This window comes from Schistocerca americana, chromosome 1 (genome assembly GCF_021461395.2).
Source record: "Schistocerca americana isolate TAMUIC-IGC-003095 chromosome 1, iqSchAmer2.1, whole genome shotgun sequence".
NCBI lineage: Eukaryota > Metazoa > Arthropoda > Insecta > Orthoptera > Acrididae > Schistocerca > Schistocerca americana.
Window position 1 is genome coordinate 847,211,194 of NC_060119.1, and position 24,006 is coordinate 847,235,199.

General features: G+C 44.7%; 1 protein-coding gene and 1 non-coding gene across 3 annotated transcripts in view; both read left to right on the forward strand.

Annotated features, from left to right (window-relative positions):
- Positions 1 to 24,006, forward strand: part of LOC124613323 (sin3 histone deacetylase corepressor complex component SDS3) — a 119,461-nt gene that overhangs the window by 7,338 nt on the left and 88,117 nt on the right. For both annotated transcript variants that reach the window (XR_006979634.1, XM_047142023.1), the window contains exon 2: positions 10,222 to 10,285. Coding sequence is in view for 1 of the 2 variants with exons in the window: in XM_047142023.1 (XP_046997979.1) it covers positions 10,222 to 10,285 (64 nt within the window). In the remaining variant the exon portion in view is untranslated. The remainder of the gene's footprint in view (positions 1 to 10,221; positions 10,286 to 24,006) is intronic.
- Trnat-ugu lies at positions 13,743 to 13,817 on the forward strand. The gene has a single exon. It is a non-coding gene; the product is annotated as a tRNA-Thr (tRNA).

Genomic DNA, 24,006 nt, shown 5'->3' on the forward strand with positions numbered 1-24,006 from the left:
AAAAATCACTCCATTTCTAGATCTTTAAAAAGTGATAATTCAAAAACAATATGTAAAAAAAAATTTTAGTATTGGCTTTTGTCTTATTTTCATATGTAGAAAATATTAAAAGATTCTGAATCAGGGTTCATTTTTCTTTTTTTATTATTGATTGATTTCACATGGAATGACAGTTTTAAGGGGTAAAAGTCACCAAAAAGTAGTTCGGCATTTCGGGTTTAGAGGGAATATTTTTGAAATGATATATGAAAAATGTTTTTCATATAAAAGGTGATATGTAATTAAGGCTCCTGAAAACTGTAATCAGTTTTTGTAACAATTTGAAATTTTGCAAAATTTCATTCCGCCATTAATTAATTTTTGAAAATATAAACTTTTGTTATGAAAATAAATTAAATTAGCTTTCAGGCCACATACATTCCTGTGTAATAAAGCTGGATCCTGAAATACCATTTTTGGAAAATAAGCTTTACACAATGTGCTGTCTGAGCATTTTCAACAAACCTAATTAAAATATCTAAACATTCATTACTATTCTAATTATTTATTTTACTTATATTTCTTTTATGTTTTGAACTGTCATTTTACATTTTAAATTCATGGCTTTTATTGTTTTTTACACGTGATTTTTGTTTACTGAAAATAATAATTGATTGTTATGATAGAAAATAATTGCAATGATGATAATCTATAAGGAATGCCTAAAAAAATGATTTTTTTACACTGTGCAAGTAAAAGGAATGAAATTTCGTCACATAATGGAGAAGACAACATAAAATGGAATTCAGCAGGATTTCAAATTGTCGTGGGTGATCCTCTAAATACCATGATTTGTGTCGTCGTATTTCAGTGCTTTGATAAGCCTTGGCAAAGAGAATTGATTATGTACTAATGACTGCACCGTGATTATAGTTTCTCAAATAGAAATTGATATCATCATCGGATCTAAAAGTCTTCTCACAAAGTTCTTCTAAACACTGAAAGTTGTATACATCCAAGGCTCCACCTGTGCTGTCGAATCCCATATGATCACCAGATGAACAAGTTCCTTGTCCTGTGGTACGATGCTCTAAATAGTTCTTTCACATTGAGCATCGCAAGAATGTAACAATAATACGGATATTGCTCCATCACTGAGAAAGAAAGCATCTTCCAAATAGTTTTTGACATGGTCAAGCGTTTCCCAAATATTGATATTTTCACCAGGACATAGCCTCCCAGGGGGCTCACCACTCTTTAGCAGGTTTGTGCTTGGCTACCACAGGGCCCCAGCCTTTGCAGCGTTGCAGCATTTTTTCCTTCTGTGCTGCATGTCTATCTTCTTGCTATTCTTTTTCCCCTTCCTTGGGAAACATATCGGTATTATTGGGGATGTCCTGCATTCTGTTGCTCACTTTTCCTTTCTTTGTTTCCCTTCTCCTCTCGTTCCTCCGCTTTGGCGTTTCAGAATACTCTTTCTTTCTACTTCCTCCTTGTGCGCTCCTGAAGGCCGGCCCACGTGTCTCACGCATAACAGGTGACTGGGTAACATGTAATTCTAAGCCCCAGGTAGACAGGTAGGGTTAGCACATACCCCCTGGTACAGGCCAGGCCCAGCGAGGGGTGATTGCCTGAGCTGTAGCCTTCCCAAATTGCTGATTGGTCCCTCTGTCAGGTGTTCGGGAGATATGAACTATCACCTAATGTGTGTGTGCCCCCTAGGGCCCCCAGTTGGAAGGAGTGTGCCATCAGAGACACTGGCAATCATGGGGATTTTCTCGCGATGAGTCAATCATCTTCCCACTCAATGTCTACAAAACACAAACGTAATGAGGCTAATGATTTAAAGCCCCTTCCCACTGCGCCATGGTTCCTCGTGGTGTCACGTACTGAAGACAGTCAGTCCTTTGCCATGGGAAATCCGTTTATTATTCAGAAAGGTGTTCATGCAATTGCTGGCCCTGTGAAAGCCTGCTCTCATTTATGGAATGGCACTTTGCTTTTGGAGACCTCTTCTGATTCTTAAGCATGACTGCTGCTTGCTGCCTCGCTTCTCCATGGTTACCCTGTTTGTGTCGAGCCCCATAGACCTTAGAATTCTCCACGTGGTGTAATTTACACCAGGCTTCTCGGTGGTCTAATCTTATGTCTCTGATCAGGGTGTCATAGCTGTCCATCGTGTAATTAAAAAAAGACTGATTCCTCCTCAGTGCTCACCCGCACTCTCTTTCTCACCTTTGATAGAGTGGTGCTTCCGTCCAAGCTCAAAGCAGGCTTTGAAATTATAATATTCCAGCTGTACATTCCGAACCCAATGCGCTGTTAAAAGTGTAATTATTTCAACCACACTAGAACGCCTTGTCGACACCCAGCCAAATGTGTCACTTATGGTAGGGATGTGCACGAGGGCGATTGTCCACCTCCTCCTCCCCACTGTGTCGACTGCAATGGCGGCCCTGCAGCCTTCTCTCGAGATTGTCCCGTGTATCTTGATGAGTGGGCAGTCCAAGAGAGTCGGGTAAAGGAAAAAGTGCCGTACCCGGTAGCTAGCAAGTTACTGGCTAATCACAAACCCTGTTTTCTTCAGTCTGGCACCTATAGTTATGTTCTTGTTATCTGTCACTCCATGAAGGACTTGGCCACGCAGACATGCGACCTCAAGTTCAGCTCTGAGGTTGTGAAATCACCCAGTGTCAAGGTAACATCGCCATCCCCCTATACAGCTGTGCAACAATTTGTCAAACTCTCGCCTCAGGGGCGCAGCCACCAGCTACACAACCAATAGGCTGGAAAGGACAGGAGTAGTTCTCCTGTGAAGACTTCCTCCATCCCTCCAGCCAAACACCATTCAAGTCTTCCTCTAACTGGAAGGGCTCAAAGAAGTCTACCAAAGGCAAATGGTCTTCTCCTTCGCCAACTCGAAGATCCTCTTAGGTGGTGTCACCACGTGGTACCTTAGCCCGGCCGGCCTCAATCTTGCCGGTGCACACCACCAACTGTTTTTCAGCATTGGACTCCACAGACAGACCGCACAAGCACACCAATGCTTCTGTGGACCCCTTGGAGCAGGGTCCTCCTGCTTCTGTGCCCTGTAGCAGTCACTCTACACCAGCTGTCAGTCAGTGGCCGCCGAGTTGACATCCCTACATCTCTTTCCTCATCATGACTGTCTTCCAATGAAACATTCACGGCCTTTGGTCCCACAAAGGGGATTTACAGCTGCTTCGCCAACTCGAAGATCCTCTTAGGTGGTGTCACCACGTGGTACCTTAGCCCGGCCGGCCTCAATCTTGCCGGTCTGACGGAGGAGATAGAGAAGATCCAAAGAAGAGCGCCGCGTTTCGTCACAGGGTTATTTGGTAATCGTGATAGCGTTACGGAGATGTTTAATAAACTCAAGTGGCAGACTCTGCAAGAGAGGCGCTCTGCATCGCGGTGTAGCTTGCTTGCCAGGTTTCGAGAGGGTGCGTTTCTGGATGAGGTATCAAATATATTGCTTCCCCCTACTTATACCTCCCGAGGAGATCACGAATGTAAAATTAGAGAGATTAGAGCGCGCACGGAGGCTTTCAGACAGTCGTTCTTCCCGCAAACCATACACGACTGGAACAGGAAAGGGAGGTAATGACAGTGGCACGTAAAGTGCCCTCCGCCACACACCGTTGGGTGGCTTGCGGAGTATAAATGTAGATGTAGATGTATATCTTGAGTGGTTCGTTCTTTCTGACCGCGACCATTTCCCCTGTGCTATTCGTTTGCCGGCTCCTACCCCATCCACATGCACGCCTGAGTGGCAACTTCTTAAGGCTGACTGTCAGCTTTACTCCTGCATTGCAACCTTCGAAGAACATGATTTCCCCAGTTGTGATGATCAGGTAGACTATCTCACCAATGTTATCCTTATTGCTGCAGAACGTTCCATTCCTCGCACTGCCTCTTTACCACATCATGTACCTGTCCCTTGGTGGACTGAGGCATGCCGCAATGTCATTCACACACGGATAAGTGCTCTCCGCGTTTTTAGCCATCATCATACGGTGGCAAACTGCAGTCATTATAAACAGATGAGTGCAATGTGTCCTTGTGTTCTTCAGTTCTTTTAACAGTTCCACCCCTTCCTGTGCCGTGTGGGCCAACCTCCGATGGCACTCTGGGACTAAGATCCTTTCCCCCATTTCCGGCCTCACAGTAGCAGATGATGTTATTGTGGACCCTATTGCTATCTCCAAAAACTTGGGCCACCATTTTGTGGATATTTTGAGCTCTTCCCACTATCACCCTGCCTTCCTCCATTGGAAACGAGCGGAGGAGGCTGGGGCATACCCTTCTCTTCTCTGAATCGTGAGTTCTACAGTGCCGCCTTTACTATGAGGGAGCTCAGTTCATCCCGATCCTCTGCCCCAGGGCCAGAAGCCATCCACATTCAAATGTTGCAGCACCTTTCTCTTCAGGGCAAGCACTCTCTGCTTAACATGTACAACTGCACCTGGGCAGAGGGCACATTCCCTGGATGCTGGCATGAAACCACCGTCATACCCATACCTAAGTCCGGTATGGACAAAATCATTTCTTTTAGTTACCGCCCCATCTCTCTTACTAGCCGTGATTGCAAGGTGATGGAACGCCTGATTCATGCCCGGCTGGTATGGTAGCTCGAGTCTTGCAATTTACTGACGAATGCACAGTGTGAATTTTGGTCACGGCGTTCTGCAGTTGACCACCTCGTTACTTTGCCCGCCCATATCATGAATGGTTTTCTGTGGAAATCCCAGACTATGACCGTGTTTTCGATTTGGAAAAGGCCTATGACACCTGCTGGAGAACTCTTTACACTTGGGCTTCTGTGGCTGCCTGCCCTGTTTTCTTCAGTCATTTTTAAAAGATAGAGTTTTCAGGGTGCATGTGGGTTCTGCCTTGTTGGGCACTTTTATCCAGAAAACGGTGTACCTCAGGGTTCCGTCCTGAGTGTTGTCCTGTTTGCTATCGCCATTATCCCTATCATGGCCTGTCTCCCAGCGGTCATCTCCGGCTCCCTTTTTGTTGATGATTTTTCCATCTATTACAGTTCTCCATGGACCTGTCTCACTGAGCAGTGTCTTCAGTGGTGTCTTGATCGTCTTTACTCCTGGAGCATTGACAATGACTTTTGCTTTTCCACTGACAAAACTGTCTGTATGAACTTCTGGCGAAGCAAGTGGTTTCTCCTACCATGTTTACATCTTGGGTCTCTTGGCCTTCCATTTGTTGAAACTACGAAATTCCTGGGGTTTTGTGCTCGATAGGAAACTTTATTGGTCCTCCCATGTCTCTTACCTGGCAGGCCACTGTATGCGCTTCCTCAATGTCCTACATGTCCTCAATGGTGCTTCCTGGGGTGCCGATCGAACAACCCTCCTCCGTTTGTACCGATCCCTTGTCCATTCGAAACTAGACTATGGATGCTTTGTTTATGCGTCTGCACGCCCATCCCTCTTCTGTCATCTCAACACTATCCACCATTGTGGCATCCGTTTAGCCACAGGCACCTTTTACACCAGTCTGGTTGAGTGTCTGTATGCTGAAGGTGGTGAATTACCACTGTCCTACTACCATGACTTTTCCCCAGCAGAGTCCACTTTCGGCACTTGCTACAGCGACTTAACTTCGCACTACCTGCACCTTTCCCAGTGGGTGTGAACCCTTTGCCACCTTGGCTTTTGAAGTGGCACATGTTAACCTTGCACTTCATTTGCTTCCTAAGGACACTACTCCGGCTTCAGTCTATCGCCTTTAGTTTTAGTACCTTTGTTGTATGCATTGATGGCTCTAGGATTGACTGTCGGGTCAGGTGTGCCTTCGTCATTGGCACCCATGTCTTTAGACATCGGCTTCTGGCACACTCCTCCAAATTTACAGCCAAGCTCTTTGCCTTGTATCAGGCCACGGAGTACATCCAGCGACACAGCCTTTTCAATTGCATCCTCCCCTAACTCTCTGTGCCCTTTCCAGCCTGTGTGTGCTGTACACTGCCCATCCCTTAGTGCAGCTGGTCCAAGAAAACTGTCACCTGCTTACTCTTGATGGAGCCAGTGTGATGTTTCTGTGGGTTCCTGGTCATATCGGTTTGCCAAGAAACGAGGCTGCTGACACTGCTGCCAAAGCTGCGGTCCTAGTACCTCAGCCCTCAAGTACCTATATTCCCTCCAAAGACCTCTGTGTTGCCGTCTGTCAGGAGGCGGCATCCCTTCGGCATTGCCAGTGGTTCTCCCTTCACAGGAATAAGCTCCAGCTTATTAAGCCTTTCCCAGTGGTTTGGACGACCTCCGCCTGGCCCTCCTGCCAGAAGGTGGTTATTTTAACTCGGCTGCATATTAGGCACTGACTTTTTAGCCATTGTCATTTGCTAAGTGGCGCTACCCCACCACTTTGTGCACATTGCGCCCAAGTTTTAACTGTCTACCACTTACTGATGGAATACTCGTTTTTTGACCTTTTACGTTCCCATTTGTGTTTGCCATCTGAGTTATCAGCCATTTTAGCAAATGGTGTGTGGGCTGTTGACTGCGTTTTACTTTTTATCTGCCAAAGGAATATGGCAGAGGCCATTTAATTTTTAGTTTTGGACCTCTGTTTCTGTATGGTGTCTTTTTTAGTCCTTTTCCCTCGTGCCTGCATTTAGCTGTCTTCTGTTATGTCAGTTGGGATTGGTGTATAGTCGGTTTTTTTCTTCGAGTTCTATAGTTTTGACTTGGGCGTGTATGACCCCAGTTGTTAAAACAAAAACAAACAAACAACCAGGACATACGGGGATTCAAAAAGGTATTCTTGAATTCTCGATCCAGACTGACCGTTATTTTTTCTTTCCGCTTGTGGAAAACGCATTTTCAGGTAATCTATAAAAGCGTCTCACCCTGTCCACTCATTCTAATATAAGTGAAAACTACTTCATTTGTTCTGTGTGGTATATAATTAGGTTTCAGAATCTCTGTCAGAAATAAAATTGTGTGATGTTTTAGTACAGTAACATAACTGGCAATGTTGCACTGGCATGCTTGGTGTAAATGGGACAACTTTGGCAACCTAGAATTTTGCCTTTTTCTGACCTCTTTCACACTTTCTTAATTAAGGATTTTTGAGTCTTTGTACAGATTATTAGAGTGCCGAGACTTATTAGAACGAAACTGGAAGTGCTCAGGCATCAAATTTGTGACTACAGTACACTAAAGCTCTACAGTGATTAATAAGCAAGTGAACAATTGAAACACAGTAAGAGTCAGTAATCCTCGAACAATTGAAAACAAAGTGAAGAGTCTCCATTTAAAGAAACCGGGGCATCAGACTGCACTGAGTAGTGAAGAAGAAGAGATCCTCAAACGAGTTCTCGTATGTACAGATTGGGGAATGCCTCTTGGGTGCCCTGGTTTTTCCACTAATCATGAAAAATTTCTTGGATTCTATGAAGAAGCAGATTTTATAATTAAAAAATAACTTACCTGGCTGTAACTGGTACTGTTTATTTGTGAAATGGCATTAACAAATACTTACTTTGGCACTTCATGAAGAATTTCCCATTCCAAAACTAGCATTAGAATAGAACAGCTTAAAGCATACTTTAGTAATCTGAAAGACTCGTTAGAAGGAATTCCTCTATCCCACATATTATCCCATGACAAAAAAATTTGACTGATGATACAGAGCATAAAAAAAAATTTTATTTCATGGGGGCTGCAAGTATTCAGAAAGTCATAAATTCTACCAAAGCAAGTGTTTCTTTAATATTTGCAACTTTGGCATCAGGAGAACTAATTCCACCTTTTGTGATTTATCGTTCAAAACTGTTATGGGACACGTGGATTTTAGGGGGACCAAAAAAAAAAACAAAATATGGCAATACAGCTGGTGGATGGTTTGTTGCTCTGCATTTTGAAAAGTGGTTTTTCCATGTTGTGCCATGCGCAAAAATCCATCTGGCCCAAATGTTCAATAGGAGATACCAAGGTATGCAGAACTCATGATGTTCGGTTTGTGTTCTTGCCTCCAGCATCCACTCATCTGTGTCAACCTCTGTATTTTTCAGCCTTTGTTTTCTGTAAAGGGAAATGGAGAGCCATATTGTCAGATTATAATATGAGGAACTCATTTAGTTCCACAATGATTAAGAGACGTGCATTTCCCAAACTGTTGGCAAAACTTCTCTTTGCTTTGGACGAAGGAGAGAAAATGAAATTGAACATCATATCAGGGGTCAAGGAATGTGGCATTGTGCCACTAAATCCTGACATGGTTTGTTATAGAATCATAGGTGAATAGAGAGCTGGTGGTAATGAAGAATTAGTGATTCACTCTTAAATTACCTTCGAGCCTGATGCAGAAATAAGGGTCCGCTGAATAGGAGGAGAACTGATATGGTCACAGGAGAAGCTGTTAATGAATCACACTTGATGAACCATCAATCTCGTCAGAGTACCTCTGTAATGAAACAAATTGGGGGTGTGGGGCGGGGCAAGGTGTTAAGATGGAAGAACACTCAGAGGAATCCCTCTGTGCCTTTTCTTTTCATGATACAAATTGACTTTGAACCTGAACAGATGTTGAACCTTGGAAGAACTAGGTAGCCAGGAATTAGTTGATCTCTCTTTTTGCAGTGAAGAGGATTGTAATTCAGGCATTCATTAACATAATTAAATTAATGCCGGAGCTACCCAGGATCTTAAGACTGAAGCTTGGAATGTTTGTTGTAGTAAAATTCATGACAAAAAAAAAAAAAACCTGTCAAGCAAAGCATTTTGTTGGCAAGCTTATTCAGTTCTACGGAATCGGGGAGTTCGAGGTGTCATATCTTTCTACAGGAGATGGAGAAATGTTGTTACTTTCTAGATGGGCCAGATGAAACATCCCTGAATGTAAAAGACATTGTGTACATAATTAACAATCGTTGCAATCGAAATCGAGGCAAATTTTTCTTTTCTTATGAAAATATTGAACTTTGCTTTTAACTTTCAACTTAGAAGATTTAAATTTTGTATGTACCTATCTGTATCTCTTTTATCTATCTTTGCATTAAAGCATTTAATACCAATGTGGAAATTGTTTTCAGTGCTTTAAACTTCTTTTTTGGTAATTTTTTTAGTGGTTTCCACTGATTTTAACACAGCTGCAAAGTTGCCCAGTTTGCCAGGTAACTTCCCACATTTTTTTTTTTTTTTTTTTTTAATGTACAAATTCACAAGTTGTAATCTGTTAACAGATTGTAAAGTTAGAGATCAAGACTCTTGTTTTAAGATGATTTCAAAAACCTTTTTTTGCATTATTGGATAAAAAAACCAGGCTGAAGAGGAAAAAAGGGGCAAATTTGTCCCATTTTACAATATGTGAAACAGTGAATTTAAAAACAAAAAGCTTTGAATTTAAAACATAAAATAACAACTTAAGACATAAAACAAATACAAGTAAACTAAATAATTAGAATAGTAATGATTATTTAGATATTTTAATTACGTATGTTGAAAGTACTTAGACAGCACATTATGTACAGTTTATTTTCCAGAAATGGTGTTTCAGGTTCCAGCTTTATTATAAAGGGATGTATGTGGCTTGAAAGCCTCTCTAATTTATGTTGTAACAAAAGTTTTCATTTTTCAAAATTAATTTGTGGTTGTCAAGTATTTTGCAAAATTTCAAATTGTTACGTAGGTTTATTATATAGTTTTGAAGAACATTAATTACTTATGAACAGTTTTTATATATCATCATTTCAGAGATGTTCCCTCTAAACTTAAAATGCCAAATTATCTTTCATGTTGTGTTTCACCCCTAAAAAATAAAACTGGACATAAACCAAGAAATGTGTGTTGAACTGTTTAGCTCCCTCTGCACACCCGCCAGGTTTCATCAAGATTGCATAGTGACATTTGGCAATGTTTCCTTGTTAGCAGTTAATTAACCTGCAATGTGAGGTCTGTGTCATGAGTGCCAACTTACAAATATAGGGGAGCCTATTTCTTCTTCAGATATGAATTTTTTTCCCACTTAGTTCTTAATTAGATCATCCACATTCTTATTTGATCTGTTGGTCTTTGCTTGGTGTATGCAGGAATTGTGCCATAAGCAGTGTTACAGTTAGTGTCTTCTCCTTTCATCACGAGGTTGTGGTACAGTCGTCTCTAAGGATCTTACATGGCAAGAGAACATCAGATGTGTTTATTAAAATTATTGTTCTTTTACAGATGGTTATTTTCTAATTCTTTTGTTTTACTTCTCTAGATACGGAAGAAGCCAGTGAAACAGATATGGGAAAATCCGAAGAATACACGGAAATCAAAGAGCAGTAAGTAAATGCAGTTACATTTGTCTTTGAAGCTAAAGTAATGTATGCTTGTATTCTAATTCCATAATGAAGTAGGCATACTATAATAAAAAAAGCCTTGCACAAATAGTCAGATAGTTGTTAAGATTTCATAGTGATGCAGAGATTAGCATCTTGCTTTGAAGGTTCAAAATTATAAATATGAATGCTTTTCAAACTGCAGAATAGTAGTGGTAAAATGTCACACTCTATAACTGAGTTGGCGTAAGTTGATACCTGACAGTTGCAGTGGGCTGGGCATGGCAACTTTGTGGGATTGCCTCAACCATTAACATTTTGCAATTTTGTAAATGTCTCTTTGGCAATGCCTCAGTGTCGTCACAGCTCTGTAGATGGCTTCTGTTTTTGCCTGCAGCTGTTAGTGCACTGCAGTTGAAAGCTGGCAACAGTGCTGCAAGCTATCAGGGAGTCTGTCTTGATTACTGCTCAACATGGTAAAGGATAACATAATAATGATGTAAAATAAGAATGGGATTGATAAATTTAAACAAATATGCCCTCTCCATAATTCAGTTCTCTCTTTTCTCATTGCAAAAATGAAGGAATGTTATATATCTTATGACAACCTTTATATCTTTGACACAATCATTTTCACAGAATTTTATATTAATATGATGTTAATGACTGCTGTAACTTTATTCTCTCATGGCCACCAGCTTCCCAACACACAGAGAACAAGATGCCTGGAAACACTATCAATTTCTCTGTAATAACGGTGAGTACAATTGCAGTTGCCCATATGTATAATTACTTCTGGTTCGATTCCTGGTGGGGTCAGGGATTTTCCCAGCCTTGAGATGAGTGGGTGTTGTTGTTATGTTGTCTTCATCATCATCATCATCATCATCATCTTCCATGCCCATTATGGTTGGAGGAAGGCAATGGCAAACCACCTCTGCTAGGACCTTGCCTACTCGGTGGCAGTGTGGGTCTCCCGCATCGTCACCTACACTCCTTGGAGTATGGGACCTCATCATCTACACCACTTCCATTCTGCACCTATGTACATACCCCACAAGCTACCGTACAGTGCATGGTGAAGGGTACCTTGTACTATTGTCACCCATTTCCTTCCCTGTTCCACTAGCAAATGGAATGAAGGAAATGTGACTGCCTAAATGCCTCCATTGAGCCCTAATTCCTCTTGTCTTCATGGTCTTTACATGAAATGTATGTTGGCAACAGAATTATTGTTCTGCAGACAGCCTCAAATCCTGGTTTTCCAAAATTTTCTCAGTAGTGTCTCAGGAAAAAAAAATGTTGTCCTTCCTCCCAAGATTCCCTTTTGAGTTAAAGAAGCTTCTCTGTAATGCTTGCATGCTGATTGAAACTACTGCTAACAAATCTACCAGCACAACATGCTCGTTCCATTTCATATTGTTCTGCAGTGTTACGCCAAGATAGTTAATCAATGCGACTATGCCAAGCAGCACATTACTTATGTTATATTCGAATATTCTGGGATTGTTTTTAACACTCATTTGTGGTAATTTAAGTTTTTCTACATTTAGAGTAAGCCACCAATCACCACACCAACTAGATATTTTATCAAAGACATCTTCTATCGTTCTACAGTCACTCAATGATGATAGTTTCCTGTACACCATAGAATCATCAAGAAACAGCTGCAAATAGCTGCTTGCCCTCTCTATCAGATCATTTATGTATGTACAGAATAGCAGCAGTCCTATCATTCTTTCCTGAGGTGCTTCTGATACACCATTGTCTCCGATGAACACTTGTCATCCTAGTGTATTGGGTTCCTTTACTTAAGAAGTCTTTCAGCCACTCGTGTATCTGGGGAATCTGTTCCATATGCTCATATCTTTCTAAACACTCTGCACTGGGGCACCATCTTAAACACACTCTGGTAGTGTAGGAACATGGGATCTGCCTGTTTACCTGTGGTTCTCAGGATGTTGTGTGAGAAGAGGGCAAGCTGAGTTTCACATGAGTGATGCTTTCTAAATTGGTCCTGATTTGTGGACAGAAGCTTTTCCGTCCAAAGTAAATTTATCATATTCAAACTCAGAAAATAAGAATTCCGCAGCAAACCAGTGTTAAGGATATTGGTCTGTAATTATGCAGGTCAGTTATTATTCCTGTCGTTTATTTGAGACATGTGTACTTTTTTCTCAGTCAATTAGGACTTTGCGCTGGGCGAGAGATTTTGGGTAAATGTGCGCCAAGTAAGGTGCCAGTGCCACAGAGTACTCTCCCTAAAACCGAATTGGGATTCCATCTGGACCTGGTGACTTCTTTGGACCTGGTGACTTTTGTTTTCAACTTTTTTGATTGCTTCTCTAGGCCAGGGGTGCCTATTACTGTGTCTCGTGTATGGGAGTCTGTGTGATAGTCAGACAATGGTATGTTTAATAAAATATTCTCATATTTCAAGCTGTGTCAAGTTGTTTACGAGAATAGGTGGCCAAATGCTTTGCAAGTGTGTAGGTCGGTGATCTGATGGCTATATCAGCACGGCAGTGGCATTCACGTGACAGTCAACCACTTGACAATGTCAGAGGAGACCTCTGCCAAAAGCTCCTGGGCATTAAACCACTTGACATGGCTTGAAACCCGAGAATATTTTTTAATGGATATCGCTGTGAGAGCATGCATTCGTACACAGCGATATCTTAGTAAGATTATCGTGCAAGAATGGTTTCTTAAATGCAAAATTTAAAATGTCAGCTTTGTTTTTGCTGTCTTCTGTTGCCATACCACACTGGTTGATGAGTACCTCGATAGAAGCCTTGGGTCCACGTAGTGATATTAAACATATAACCATAATTTTCTCGGGTTCGCAGCAAGATGTTTTTCTAAGTTATGACGGTGGAAGTTGTTATTTGCTTCGCAGGCACAAATTTTTACTAAATTTTGCTTTTGTCATTATTGTGTTCATTTTTTAAATGAGGTGCAACCATCTCTGGTTCTCACCCCTTTCTGAATGTTATTATTAAACCAGGTGGATGTTTTCTGTCCTTAATCCATTTGCTCAGCAAATATGTGTCCACAGAATGATTCACAGTTGCTTTAAACTTTAAGCTGTAATTTATGTCCATCATAATGGAACTAAATGATGTCCATTCATTGTCTAAATGAGATGCTAACCGTTGCTTATCTACTCTTTCTAGCATTAATGCTCTCCTAGCCTTCATCTTGGATTTATTCACTTTAGTAACCAGTGCCACTAAGAGATCTTGGTCACTAATTGCCTATAGCTGCTGACACTGATAATAACTCCAGTTGTAGCTACAACTCGTACGGGACTTGGTAGATTAATCTGCCACGAGTAATGAGTATGTGGGCAAACTTCTGTTAGGCGCACTACAAATGTAGTGGTGTGGACATGTTGGGGAATGTGGGTCTCACGGGGAGCGTGCAAGGGATAAGTCCCTGCAGGCGCACTATCCTCTGTGCCCTCGGTGGCTCAGATGGATAGAGTGCCTGCCATGTAAGCAGGAGATCCCGGGTTCGAGTCCCAGTCGGGGCACACATTTAAAACATGTCCCCAATGAAGTACATCAATGCCTGTTTGCAGCTAGGGTGTCCATTTACTTACCATTTCATTTCTAGCAAAGCTGCATGGACATCAACGGTAACTGTTCTTTCGGGAACAGATACTGCCGTCATATATTTCCATTGTGTGTAGATTGTCTAACTAGCTGTTCAAGACGGTTTCTGGAAAAATGTTCGAAAGTACTTCACAAAACTGTGTGAGCACACCATCTGAAATGAATCAATAGACACTGAGTCTCTACTATGTTAAAGTCACCTGCAACTAATATTGCACAATCTGGGTATTATTTCCACACAACTGACCATAGACTTTATTTGAATATTGCATCCAGTTAATTTCCCAGTTGGATTCAATTTCGATCTCGATAGGTAACATGTTTTTGTAGATAGCAATGAAACAGTTACTACTACTCCTTTGGCATCCAGCCGTTCTTTTCGATATACATTCCAAGTCATGCCAAATACATTGTAGCGTCCTGCTTCGGGTTTCAGCCAGCTGTCAGTTTAGAGAAACATTTGAGCATGAAAATTTTCCTGGTGGGCAGTGAAATTTCCAGTTAAACTTTGACAGTAGAAGTATCTTTGCCTTCTACACTGTTGAATTTCGCTCTCTGCTCATCTGTGTTGGCGATCATTTGTCAGAGGACCTCAAACTATAGGCAAGCCTAAAAAATCCCCGTGTGCACTCCCCAAGTACTCTGCTACCCAAGTAGCTGCTACCTATGTGTAGTGCACCCCTGACCTATTAAGGGGATTCCTACAATTCTTCACCCTATAACCCAGGTCCAGAAATATTCAACCCTCCCGCACAGCTCCAAACCAAAGGACCCTGATTGATTATAGAAACAATGCTGTCGATTGTGAGCTCTGCTTGCATTCCGCGTGTGAGGTAAGCTGTCTTTACCACCTGCACCGTCTGCCTGTACAAAGTGAAGATGGCCTAAGAACCCAAGTGCCGACATCAGTGGTGCTGACATAAACCACAACTTGTGGATGATTACATCCTGCCTGCTCAATAACTGCAGGGTCTCTTCAACGGTTTGCATGAGGCCCCTGTGCCAGATAAACTGAGTGCACACTGGATTCCTTTCCATCCCTAAAGGGCTCCATAACACATCTGATGTTGCATCTTGACAGCATTGAGCAAATAATTAAACTGAGTAAGAGAAATTCTTAACCTGAGGGGATACAAGCCTACATTTTTTTCGCTCTTTTAGTGACAGGGGATATAACAAGAGTACCCCTATTACACTGTTAAAGATGTAGTTAATCATATGAGAAAGTTGGTATTCAGTGTGCCCAATTTAGTGAGAAATTAACCAACAACTGATGCAGAGCTACACAAGGCAGTTTAAAAAAGAAATGGGCAGTGAGGATACATTATGGTGAGTAAACAGTCAATCACAGGAGCATGCTGCTTATTCACGTGTGTAAATTACACAAATCTTATTTTGATATATTAAGAATCATTCACTTGTAATACAGGGGTTTGACAAAAATATGGAAACATTGTAGGAAATGCATGCTTGAACATAAATGCAGTGCTAGCCAAACCTGCAGGTTGTGCTGTTGTATTTGACTACAGTGGCACCTGTGCAGAGTCCTCAATAAGTTGCAAGTGTCAGTCATGGTCAGAAAAGTGTGAGTCCATTATGTCAGAGCTAAGTGAATCCAGATGTGGGCCATTTGTCGGTGCTCATGTGGTGGATGCTTCTGTAACCAAGATAGCCGAAGTGTTTAATGTTTCAAGAGGTACCATATCAAAGATGTATACTGTGTGTGGGAAAAGTGGAAAATCATCATCTGCTGATTCACCATGTAAACTAAAGTGTCGTGTGAGTGATTGTGTCAGTCAGTCATTCAAGGAAATTGTGGTGAAAAATAAGACGATCACAGCTACAAAAGTTACTGAAAAACTGAATTTCACACTTGATAACCTTGTCAGCACCAAAACAATATGAACAGAGCCCCAGAAGCCGGAAACTGCCAGTAGAGCTGGCATTCCAAAACCATTCGTCAGTGATGAAATTGCCCATAACAGGAAAATGTGGTATCAAAGCCATAAAACCAGGACTGTGGAACAATGGAAGATTACACACTGTTCCCAACTTCTGGCTGAGTTTACATCCCAAGAGTGAAACATGGCGGGACTCTCGACGATTTGAGCAGCCATACTGTGGTATTCCATGGGCCCCATGGATACTGTCAGTCACATTACTGCCAAGAATTATTTGAGCCTTTTGGGTGATAAGATCCGTCCCATGGTACAGGGTTTGTACCCTAATGGTGATACTGTGGTCCAAGGTGACAGGGGCCGTACACAGTGCTTGCATCACCCAGGACCAGTTTTGTGAGCACGAGTATGAATTGTTGCATCCCCTCTGACCAACGCAGCCACCAGATCACAGTATTATTAGGCATTTGTGGTATAATTTGGGGGGGAGAGAGAGAGAGAGAGAGAGAGAGAGAGAGAGAGAGAGAGAGTGGGGGGGGGGCGTTATTGACTGTTTGCCATCTATCTCTATAATTGTTACCTGAACTTGCCACTATTTTGCAGGAAGAATGGTATAAGATTTCCTTGAATACCATACAGGACCAGTATTTATCCATTGTGAGACAACTAGATGCTGTTTTGAATGTGAACAGTTTTCCTACACTGTGTGTGTGTGTGTGTGTGTGTGTGTGTGTGTGTGTGTGTGTTTTATCCACCCCTTGTAGGTATTACAGTGCTCACCTCCCGTTTCCAAATTTCATACTGTATTGGAGCTGTGTGCACAAACAAATTGTTAATGCCAAATGGCTGGTCATTGTCTTGTTGTAGGTAGTGGTCATCAGTAACATGACACTTGAAATGAACTCTGCTGGTAATCATTTTAAATAGTAAGTAGTACATCGAAGCATTTACAGTAAGTTCGCAGGTGTGCCAACTGGAGGGAGAAAAACACTTCGGACTCGTAGTTGGTGTAACATTATAGACGCAAGGCAGTCAAAAATATTAATAAAAAAGCACTTCATTTCCTTACATATTTGAAATTCACCTTGTGGCGTATTGTAAGATGTTTTGTAGGTACTAGATGATGCCTTTAATATACTGTACTATCAAAAATCAGAATTTTAGTGTTGCTAGAAATCTCTCAGCTGATCATAAGGTTGTTCAGAATTTAGAAATATGGCGCAGAAATTGACGTGCAGTTAATTGGTGTTTAATGATTGGGTTGTGGCATAGTATTTGAAATTATGGATTCATAATAAGTATGTGTGTGAAATGAAATGGAAGAAAGAAATGAAGTGATAAAGATAAATTGTAAGATGTCAGTACGTAAGCAACTGAAGTAAGATGACAGGATTAACGGCAACAGGATCAAGAATGAGATGAACACTATAGCATCAGTGAACTTGAAAATTGCATTTAAGATACTAATAAGTTCTGAAACATAGACCATTAATCAACAGAAATTAGTTTAATCAAAGCTTCTTTTTGATTCTGAAGTAATTATACATATGGGCAACTGCAATTGTACTCACCGTTATTACAGAGAAATTGATAGTGTTTCCAGGCATCTTGTTCTCTTCCCCCTGCGGGTTCGGGGGTTAGAATAGGCCCGCGGTATTCCTGCCTGTCGTAAGAGGCGACTAAAAGGAGTCTCAAACGTTTCGGCCTTATGTGATGGTCCCCTGTCGAGTTTGACCTCCATATCTCAAAATTTTTCCAAAGAGCGAGCCGATTGGGGAAGGGCGCCTTACTTGGTGCATTGTGTCCATCTTGCGTTGAGAACTTTCGCCAGCTTATTCGTCGTTGCGTTGCAGTCCTGCCCGCTCTACATCTCTTGGGCATGGATACGCTCCTGCATGTCACCTAACATCCAGCACGGTAGCCAGTCCGTTGTGGTGGGGCCGCCATGTACCCTGTTGGTTGTAGCCCCCTGACAACACAGGGATCGCTCTACTGATGCCTGCGCCGTTAACTCCCCACGTATGGCAAGGAGTAGATGCCCATCTCCCTGGGGCATCAGGACTCCCAGCAATGGCCATCCTGCCAGGTGGCTATTGCTGCAGCTGAGTGGCGCCCGTGGGGAGGGCCCTTGGTCGGAGTAGGTGGCATCAGGGTGGATGACCCGCAATGAAGCGTGGTACATCATCTCTCGCTGGCGGCCAGCCACCAGCAGTCTCTAAGCGTTCGAGGGCTCATTTTAAAGCTAACGCTTATGACCCCAAATCGTTCCCATCCCTGGCCACACCATGGGAGGAACGAAAGGCAATGAATGACAGTGACGTGTATTCGCCCAGGTATCTCGTCTGTACCAGAGCTGATGGTGACTCGTTTCTATCCGTTATTTGTAGAGCATTTAGAGGACAAGTTTGGGGAGGTGGAGGGCTTGTCCAAAATGCGCTCTGGGTCAGTTTTGATAAAAACGGCATCCTCTGCCCAGTCACGCAGGTTACTTGCTTGTGACAAGTTGGGGGATGTTAACGTTACCATCACCCCACATAAGAGTTTAAATATGGTCCAGGGTATTGTCTTCCATCGGGACCTACTTTTGCAGTCTGATGACGAGCTGCGCGCCAATTTAGAGTGCCAAGGTGTACATTTCGTCCGGCGCGTTCATCGGGGTCCGAGGGACAACCAGGTAGCTACCGGTGCCTTCATCTTGGCCTTCGAAGGAGATACATTACCAGAGAAGGTCAAGGTGATGGTCTACCGATGTGACATCAAACCCTATATCCCTCCTCCGATGCGGTGCTTTAAGTCCTGGAAGTTCGGTCACATGTCCTCTCGCTGTACTTCTAGCCTCACATGTTGAGATTGTGGACGCCCATCTCATCCCGATACTCCATGTGCTCCGCCTCCTGTCTGTGTCAACTGTGGAGAGCCTCATTCCCCTTGCTCGCCGGACTGCAGTATCTTACAGAAAGAACGCAAAATCATGGAATATAAGACCCTGGACCGACTGACCTACACTGAGGCTAAGCGGAAATATGAACGGCTACATGCCATGCGCCTGATGTCATCTTATGCCTCCACTGTCACTCCTGCTCCAGCTCCTTCAGCTGCAAGACATACAGCCAGCTCTCAGAGTCAGAGGACCTCACCTGCCCCCTTGACGATGGGGGCCCCTTCTCTCGCTGTTGCTCCCACACCATCTACCTCGGGAGCAGCACCCACTAAACCACTGGGAACACCAGTCCCCACTTCTAAGCCGGAGAAGCGTAAGTCTGCTTCGGCTTCTCTCGCTCGGGAGGGATCCCTAGGGTCACTCCCTTCCCAGGTTCCTACCAGCGGCACAGCAGACGCCAGCCAGTGGCTGAAGAAGCCACAGGTCGCTGGTCGACATGCTTCGCGATCCTCTTCGGTTCTGGAGACTGACTCCAATAAGCCCTCTCAACAACAGCAACCAAAGGACCAGCGAGAGAAAACGACTTTGAAGACCCGTAAGACCAAGACACCTGCGGTGGCACCTGCGGTAGCACCTGCTCCACCGCTTCCTACAAGCTCTGCAACTGAGGATGAGGTGGAGATTCTTGCATCCGCTGAGGACCTCGCTCTCGCCGGACCCTCAGACGCAATGGATAGCACTTGCACGGGTGCTCCATCGGAGGCAGCAGGTGACCCAGAGGCGTAATCTGTCTTCCCAGTCCCGTCAAGCCTTTCTCCGCCATGGACAATACCATCCTCCAGTGGAACTGCAGTGGTTTCTTCCACCATCTAGCTGAGCTCTGCCAACTTATCAGCCTTCACCCTTTCTTCTGCATTGCTCTTCAGGAAACTTGGTTTCCAGCAATGCGAACCCCCGCCCTCCGTGGCTATCAGGGTTATTATAAGAACCGCGCAGCATATGAAAGGGTGTCTGGTGGCGTCTGCCTCTATGTCCTGCACACTCTACACAGCGAGTCTGTCCCTCTCCAAACACCTTTAGAAGCTGTCGTTGTTCGGGTGTGGACGCCACAGGCTGTTACCGTCTGCAGTCTTTACCTTCCACCGGATGGTGATGTCTCGCAGCATGTCCTGGCTGCGCTGATAGCCCAATTGCCGCCACCTTTCTTGCTATTGGGCGACTTCAACGCCCATAACCTTCTGTGGGGTGGGTCAGTGGCAACAGGTTGAGGCGCCACCGTTGAGCATTTATTGTCGCAGCTCGATCTCTCGCTTTTAAATGATGGTGCCTTCACACACTTCAGTGTGGCGCATGGCACATACTCCACCATTGACCTTTCAATCTGTAGCCCTAGCCTCTTACCGTCTGTCCAGTGGCGTGTGCATGACGACCTGTGTGGTAGTGACCACTTTCCGATCTTTCTGTCACTACCACAGCGTCACTCTTCTGGGCGCCCTAGCAGATGGGCTATGAATAAGGCTGACTGGGACTTGTTCTCCTCCACTGCCGCTATTGAGCCTCTCTCTAATGATGACGTTGATGCGGTGGTTCAATCAGTCACCACCGGCATCGTTACTGCTGCCGAATCTGCCATTCCCCGTTCCTCTGGGTCCCCTCGGCGGCGGACTGTGCCTTGGTGGTCGCTGAGATCGCTGCAGCGATTAAGGATCGCCAGCGGGCGCTACAGCGTCACAAGCGACATCCCTGCATTGAACACCTCATCAACTTCAAACGGCTGTGTGCCCGGGCCCGCCACCTTATCCGCCAAAGCAAGCAGGAGTGCTGGGAGTGGTATGTGTCCACCATTGGCCTCCATGTCTCTCCATCGCAGGTCTGGGCCAAGATCCGACGCCTCTATGGCTATTGGACCCCTGTCAGCATCCCTGCGCTCTCACTGAATGGAGCAGTTTGTACAGACTTTGACGAAATTGCCAACAGCTTGGCAGAGCATTTTGCTTTTAGTTCCGCTTCTTCCAATTACCCACTGGCCTTCCGCTCCATTAAAGAGCGGATGGAACGTCGGAGCCTTTCGTTTCGCACCCACCTCCCAGAATCTTACAATGCTCCATTCAGTGAGTGGGAATTTCGCAGTGCCCTAGCCGCTTGCCCTGATACTGCTCCTGGGCCAGATAGCATCCACTGTCAGATGCTGAAACACCTTTCAGTGGACTGCCAGCGGCGCCTCCTCGATCTTTACAACCGTCTTTGGGTCGAGGGGGAGTTTCCGTCACAATGGCGGGAAAGCGTTGTAATCCCCATTTTGAAACCTGGAAAGTTCCCTCTGGAGGTCGACAGCTATCGTCCCATTAGCCTCACCAACGTTCTTTGCAAGTTGCTTGAACGGATGGTGAGCCGGCACTTGAATTGGGTACTGGAGTCTTGGGGCCTTCTGGCTCCGTCTCAGGGTGGGTTCCGTAAAGGCCGCTCCGCCACCGACAATCTGGTGAGCCTGGAGTCGGCCATCCGTACTGCCTTTGCCCGCCGTCAGCACCTGGTCGCTGTCTTTTTCGACATGCGGAAGGCGTACGATACGACATGGCGTCATTATATCCTTTCTACGCTTCATGGATGGGGTGTTCGTGATCCTCTGTCGCTTTTTATCCGCAATTTTCTGTTGTCTCGTACCTTCCGCGTGCAAGTCGCGGCCTCATATAGTTCCTCCCACGTCCAGGAGAACGGTGTGCCACAGGGTTCTGTTTTAAGTGTCTGCCTGTTTTTAATAGCCATTAACGGGCTCGCTGCGGCCGTGGGCAATTCTGTCTCCGCTTCCCTGTATGCTGACGACTTCTGCCTTTACTATAGCTCTATTGGCATTGCAGCTGCTGAACGTCAGCTACAGGGCGCAATCCGCAAGGCGCAGTCTTGGGCTGTAGCGCGTGGTTTTCAGTTTTCGGCAGCCAAGACCTGCGTTATGCATTTCTGCCGGCGACATACTGTCCACCCGGAGCCGCGGCTTTATCTTGCCGGCGAACTTCTTTCAGTGGTGGAATCACACAGGTTTTTGGGGGTGGTTTTCGATGCCTGGTTGACTTGGCTGCCTCATATCCGGCAGCTTAAACAGGCGTGTTGGCGGCATCTAAACGCTCTGAGATGCTTGAGCCACACCCGCTGGGGCGTCGACCGATCTACCCTGTTGCGGCTCTACCAGGCATTAATCCAGTCCCGTCTGGATTATGGGAGCCTGGCTTATGGCTCGGCATTCCCATCTGTGTTGCGGGTGCTGGACCCAATACTACACAGCGGGATCCGACTTGCCACTGGTGCCTTTCACACCAGCCCTGTGGACAGCATACTTGTTGAGGCAGGTGTCCCTCCACTGCGACTGAGGCGTCAACATTTACTGGCGGCTTATGCTGCCCATGTTTTTAGCTTGCCCGGGCATCCAAATTACCGTGTCCTGTTCCCGCAGTCAGTCGTCCATCTGCCAGACCGTTGGCCTTGGTCGGGTTGTCCGCTCGCCGTACACGTCAAAGAGCTCCTCTCTGGGCTTGGGTTTTTCCCAGTTCCACCTCCTTTCCGGGCACCTCTGCGCACGCCCCCATGGTGTGTGCCTCGCCCTTGCCTTCGGCTCGATTTGTCACAGAGCCCGAAGGACTCAGTCCCTCCAGAGGCCTTCCGCCGCCGCTTTTATTCCATCCTGGCCACGTATCAGGGCTCTGGAGTTGTTTACACCGACGGCTCGATGGTTGCTGGTCGTGTTGGTTATGCTCTGACTCTAGGGGATCACTATGAACAACATTCATTGCCAGCTGGCTGCGGCGTTTTTACTGCTGAGCTGGTCGCCATCTTTCGTGCCCTAGAGTATATCCGCTCCTGCTCAGGTGAGTCCTTCGTCATCTGTAGCGATTCCCTGAGCGGTTTACGAGCTCTCGACCAGTGTTTCCCTCGTTCTTGTCTGGTGATGGCTATCCACAAGTCCCTGCATTCTCTTGCCCGTTGCGGCCGCTCTGTGGTCTTTGTGTGGACCCCCGGTCATGTCGGTATCCCGGGCAATGAACATGTTGACCGCCTGGCCAAACAGGCCACCAGTGAACCCACCCTGGACATTGGCCTCCCGGAGACTGATTTGCGGTCAGTCTTGCGCCGCGAAGTTCTCTCGCTTTGGGACGCTGAATGGCGCAATCTGCCCACGCCAAACAAACTCCGTTCTCTCAAGGTGACGACGCGTGCGTGGCAGTCATCCATGCGAGCCACTCGCAGAGATTCAGTTGTTCTTTGTCGGCTCCGCATTGGCCACACCCGACTGTCTCACAGTTATTTATTGCGTCGTGAGGACCCGCCTCTCTGTCGCTGTGGAGCGGTTTTGATGGTGGTGCACATTTTATTAACTTGTCCGCTTTTAACTGTGCTCAGGCAGACCTTTGCGCTGCCTGATACGCTCCCTGCCCTTTTACTAGATGACTCTGCCATGGTGGACTTAGTTTTGCGTTTGGTTGGGGCAGGTGTTTTTTATCGTTTAATCTGACTGTTTGTTTTTTAGTGTTGATTCTGGCTTTTAGCCTCTGCTTTTAAACTGAGTTTTTAATGTGTCCTTGGTGGTTGGCTTTTCCTCTTTTTTTCCTCTATGGTCGGCCAACCACTGTCACTCTCTGTGTGTTTTGATTTGTTTTGTCTGATCTCTGTCGGAGTCTTTCTTGTCCCGTGTCGTCTGACGTCTTTCCTGCTGTTCGTTTTTATTCTCTGTGGGCGGTTTCAATTTTTTGTAAAAAGGGACCGATGACCTTTAATCCCACAAACCAACAAAACAACCAACCATCTTGTTCTCTGTGTGTTGGGAATCTGGTGGCCATGAGAGAATAAAGTTACAGCAGTCATAAACATCATATTAATGTAAAATTCTGTGAAAACGATTGTGTCAAAGATATAAAGGTTGTCATAAGATATATAACATTCCTAAATGCTTCATAATAGAAATTACAGGCTGAAAACAACAAATAAAAAAATGAACAGCAACTGCTCACCTGGAGATAAATATAGGGTGGAGCATAGGCAGACAGATAGCCCCTGTCCTTCTAATGACAGTTCTTGTACGTGAGAAAGAGTGGAAAATACTAAAGTTAAAAAAGTGTGTCCATTTACCATTTATTGTTCATCTGCAGGTAAAAATCAAACAGTGGAAAATACAGGATCGAATGTAACAATACTAGAGGAGAGGAGCTGCTTCTCACCATATAGCGGAGATGCTGAGTCACAATGTTGTTGTTGTTGTTGTTGTTGTTGTTGTGGTCTTCAGTCCTGAGACTGGTTTGATGCAGCTCTCTATGCTACCCTATCCTGTGCAAGCTTCAT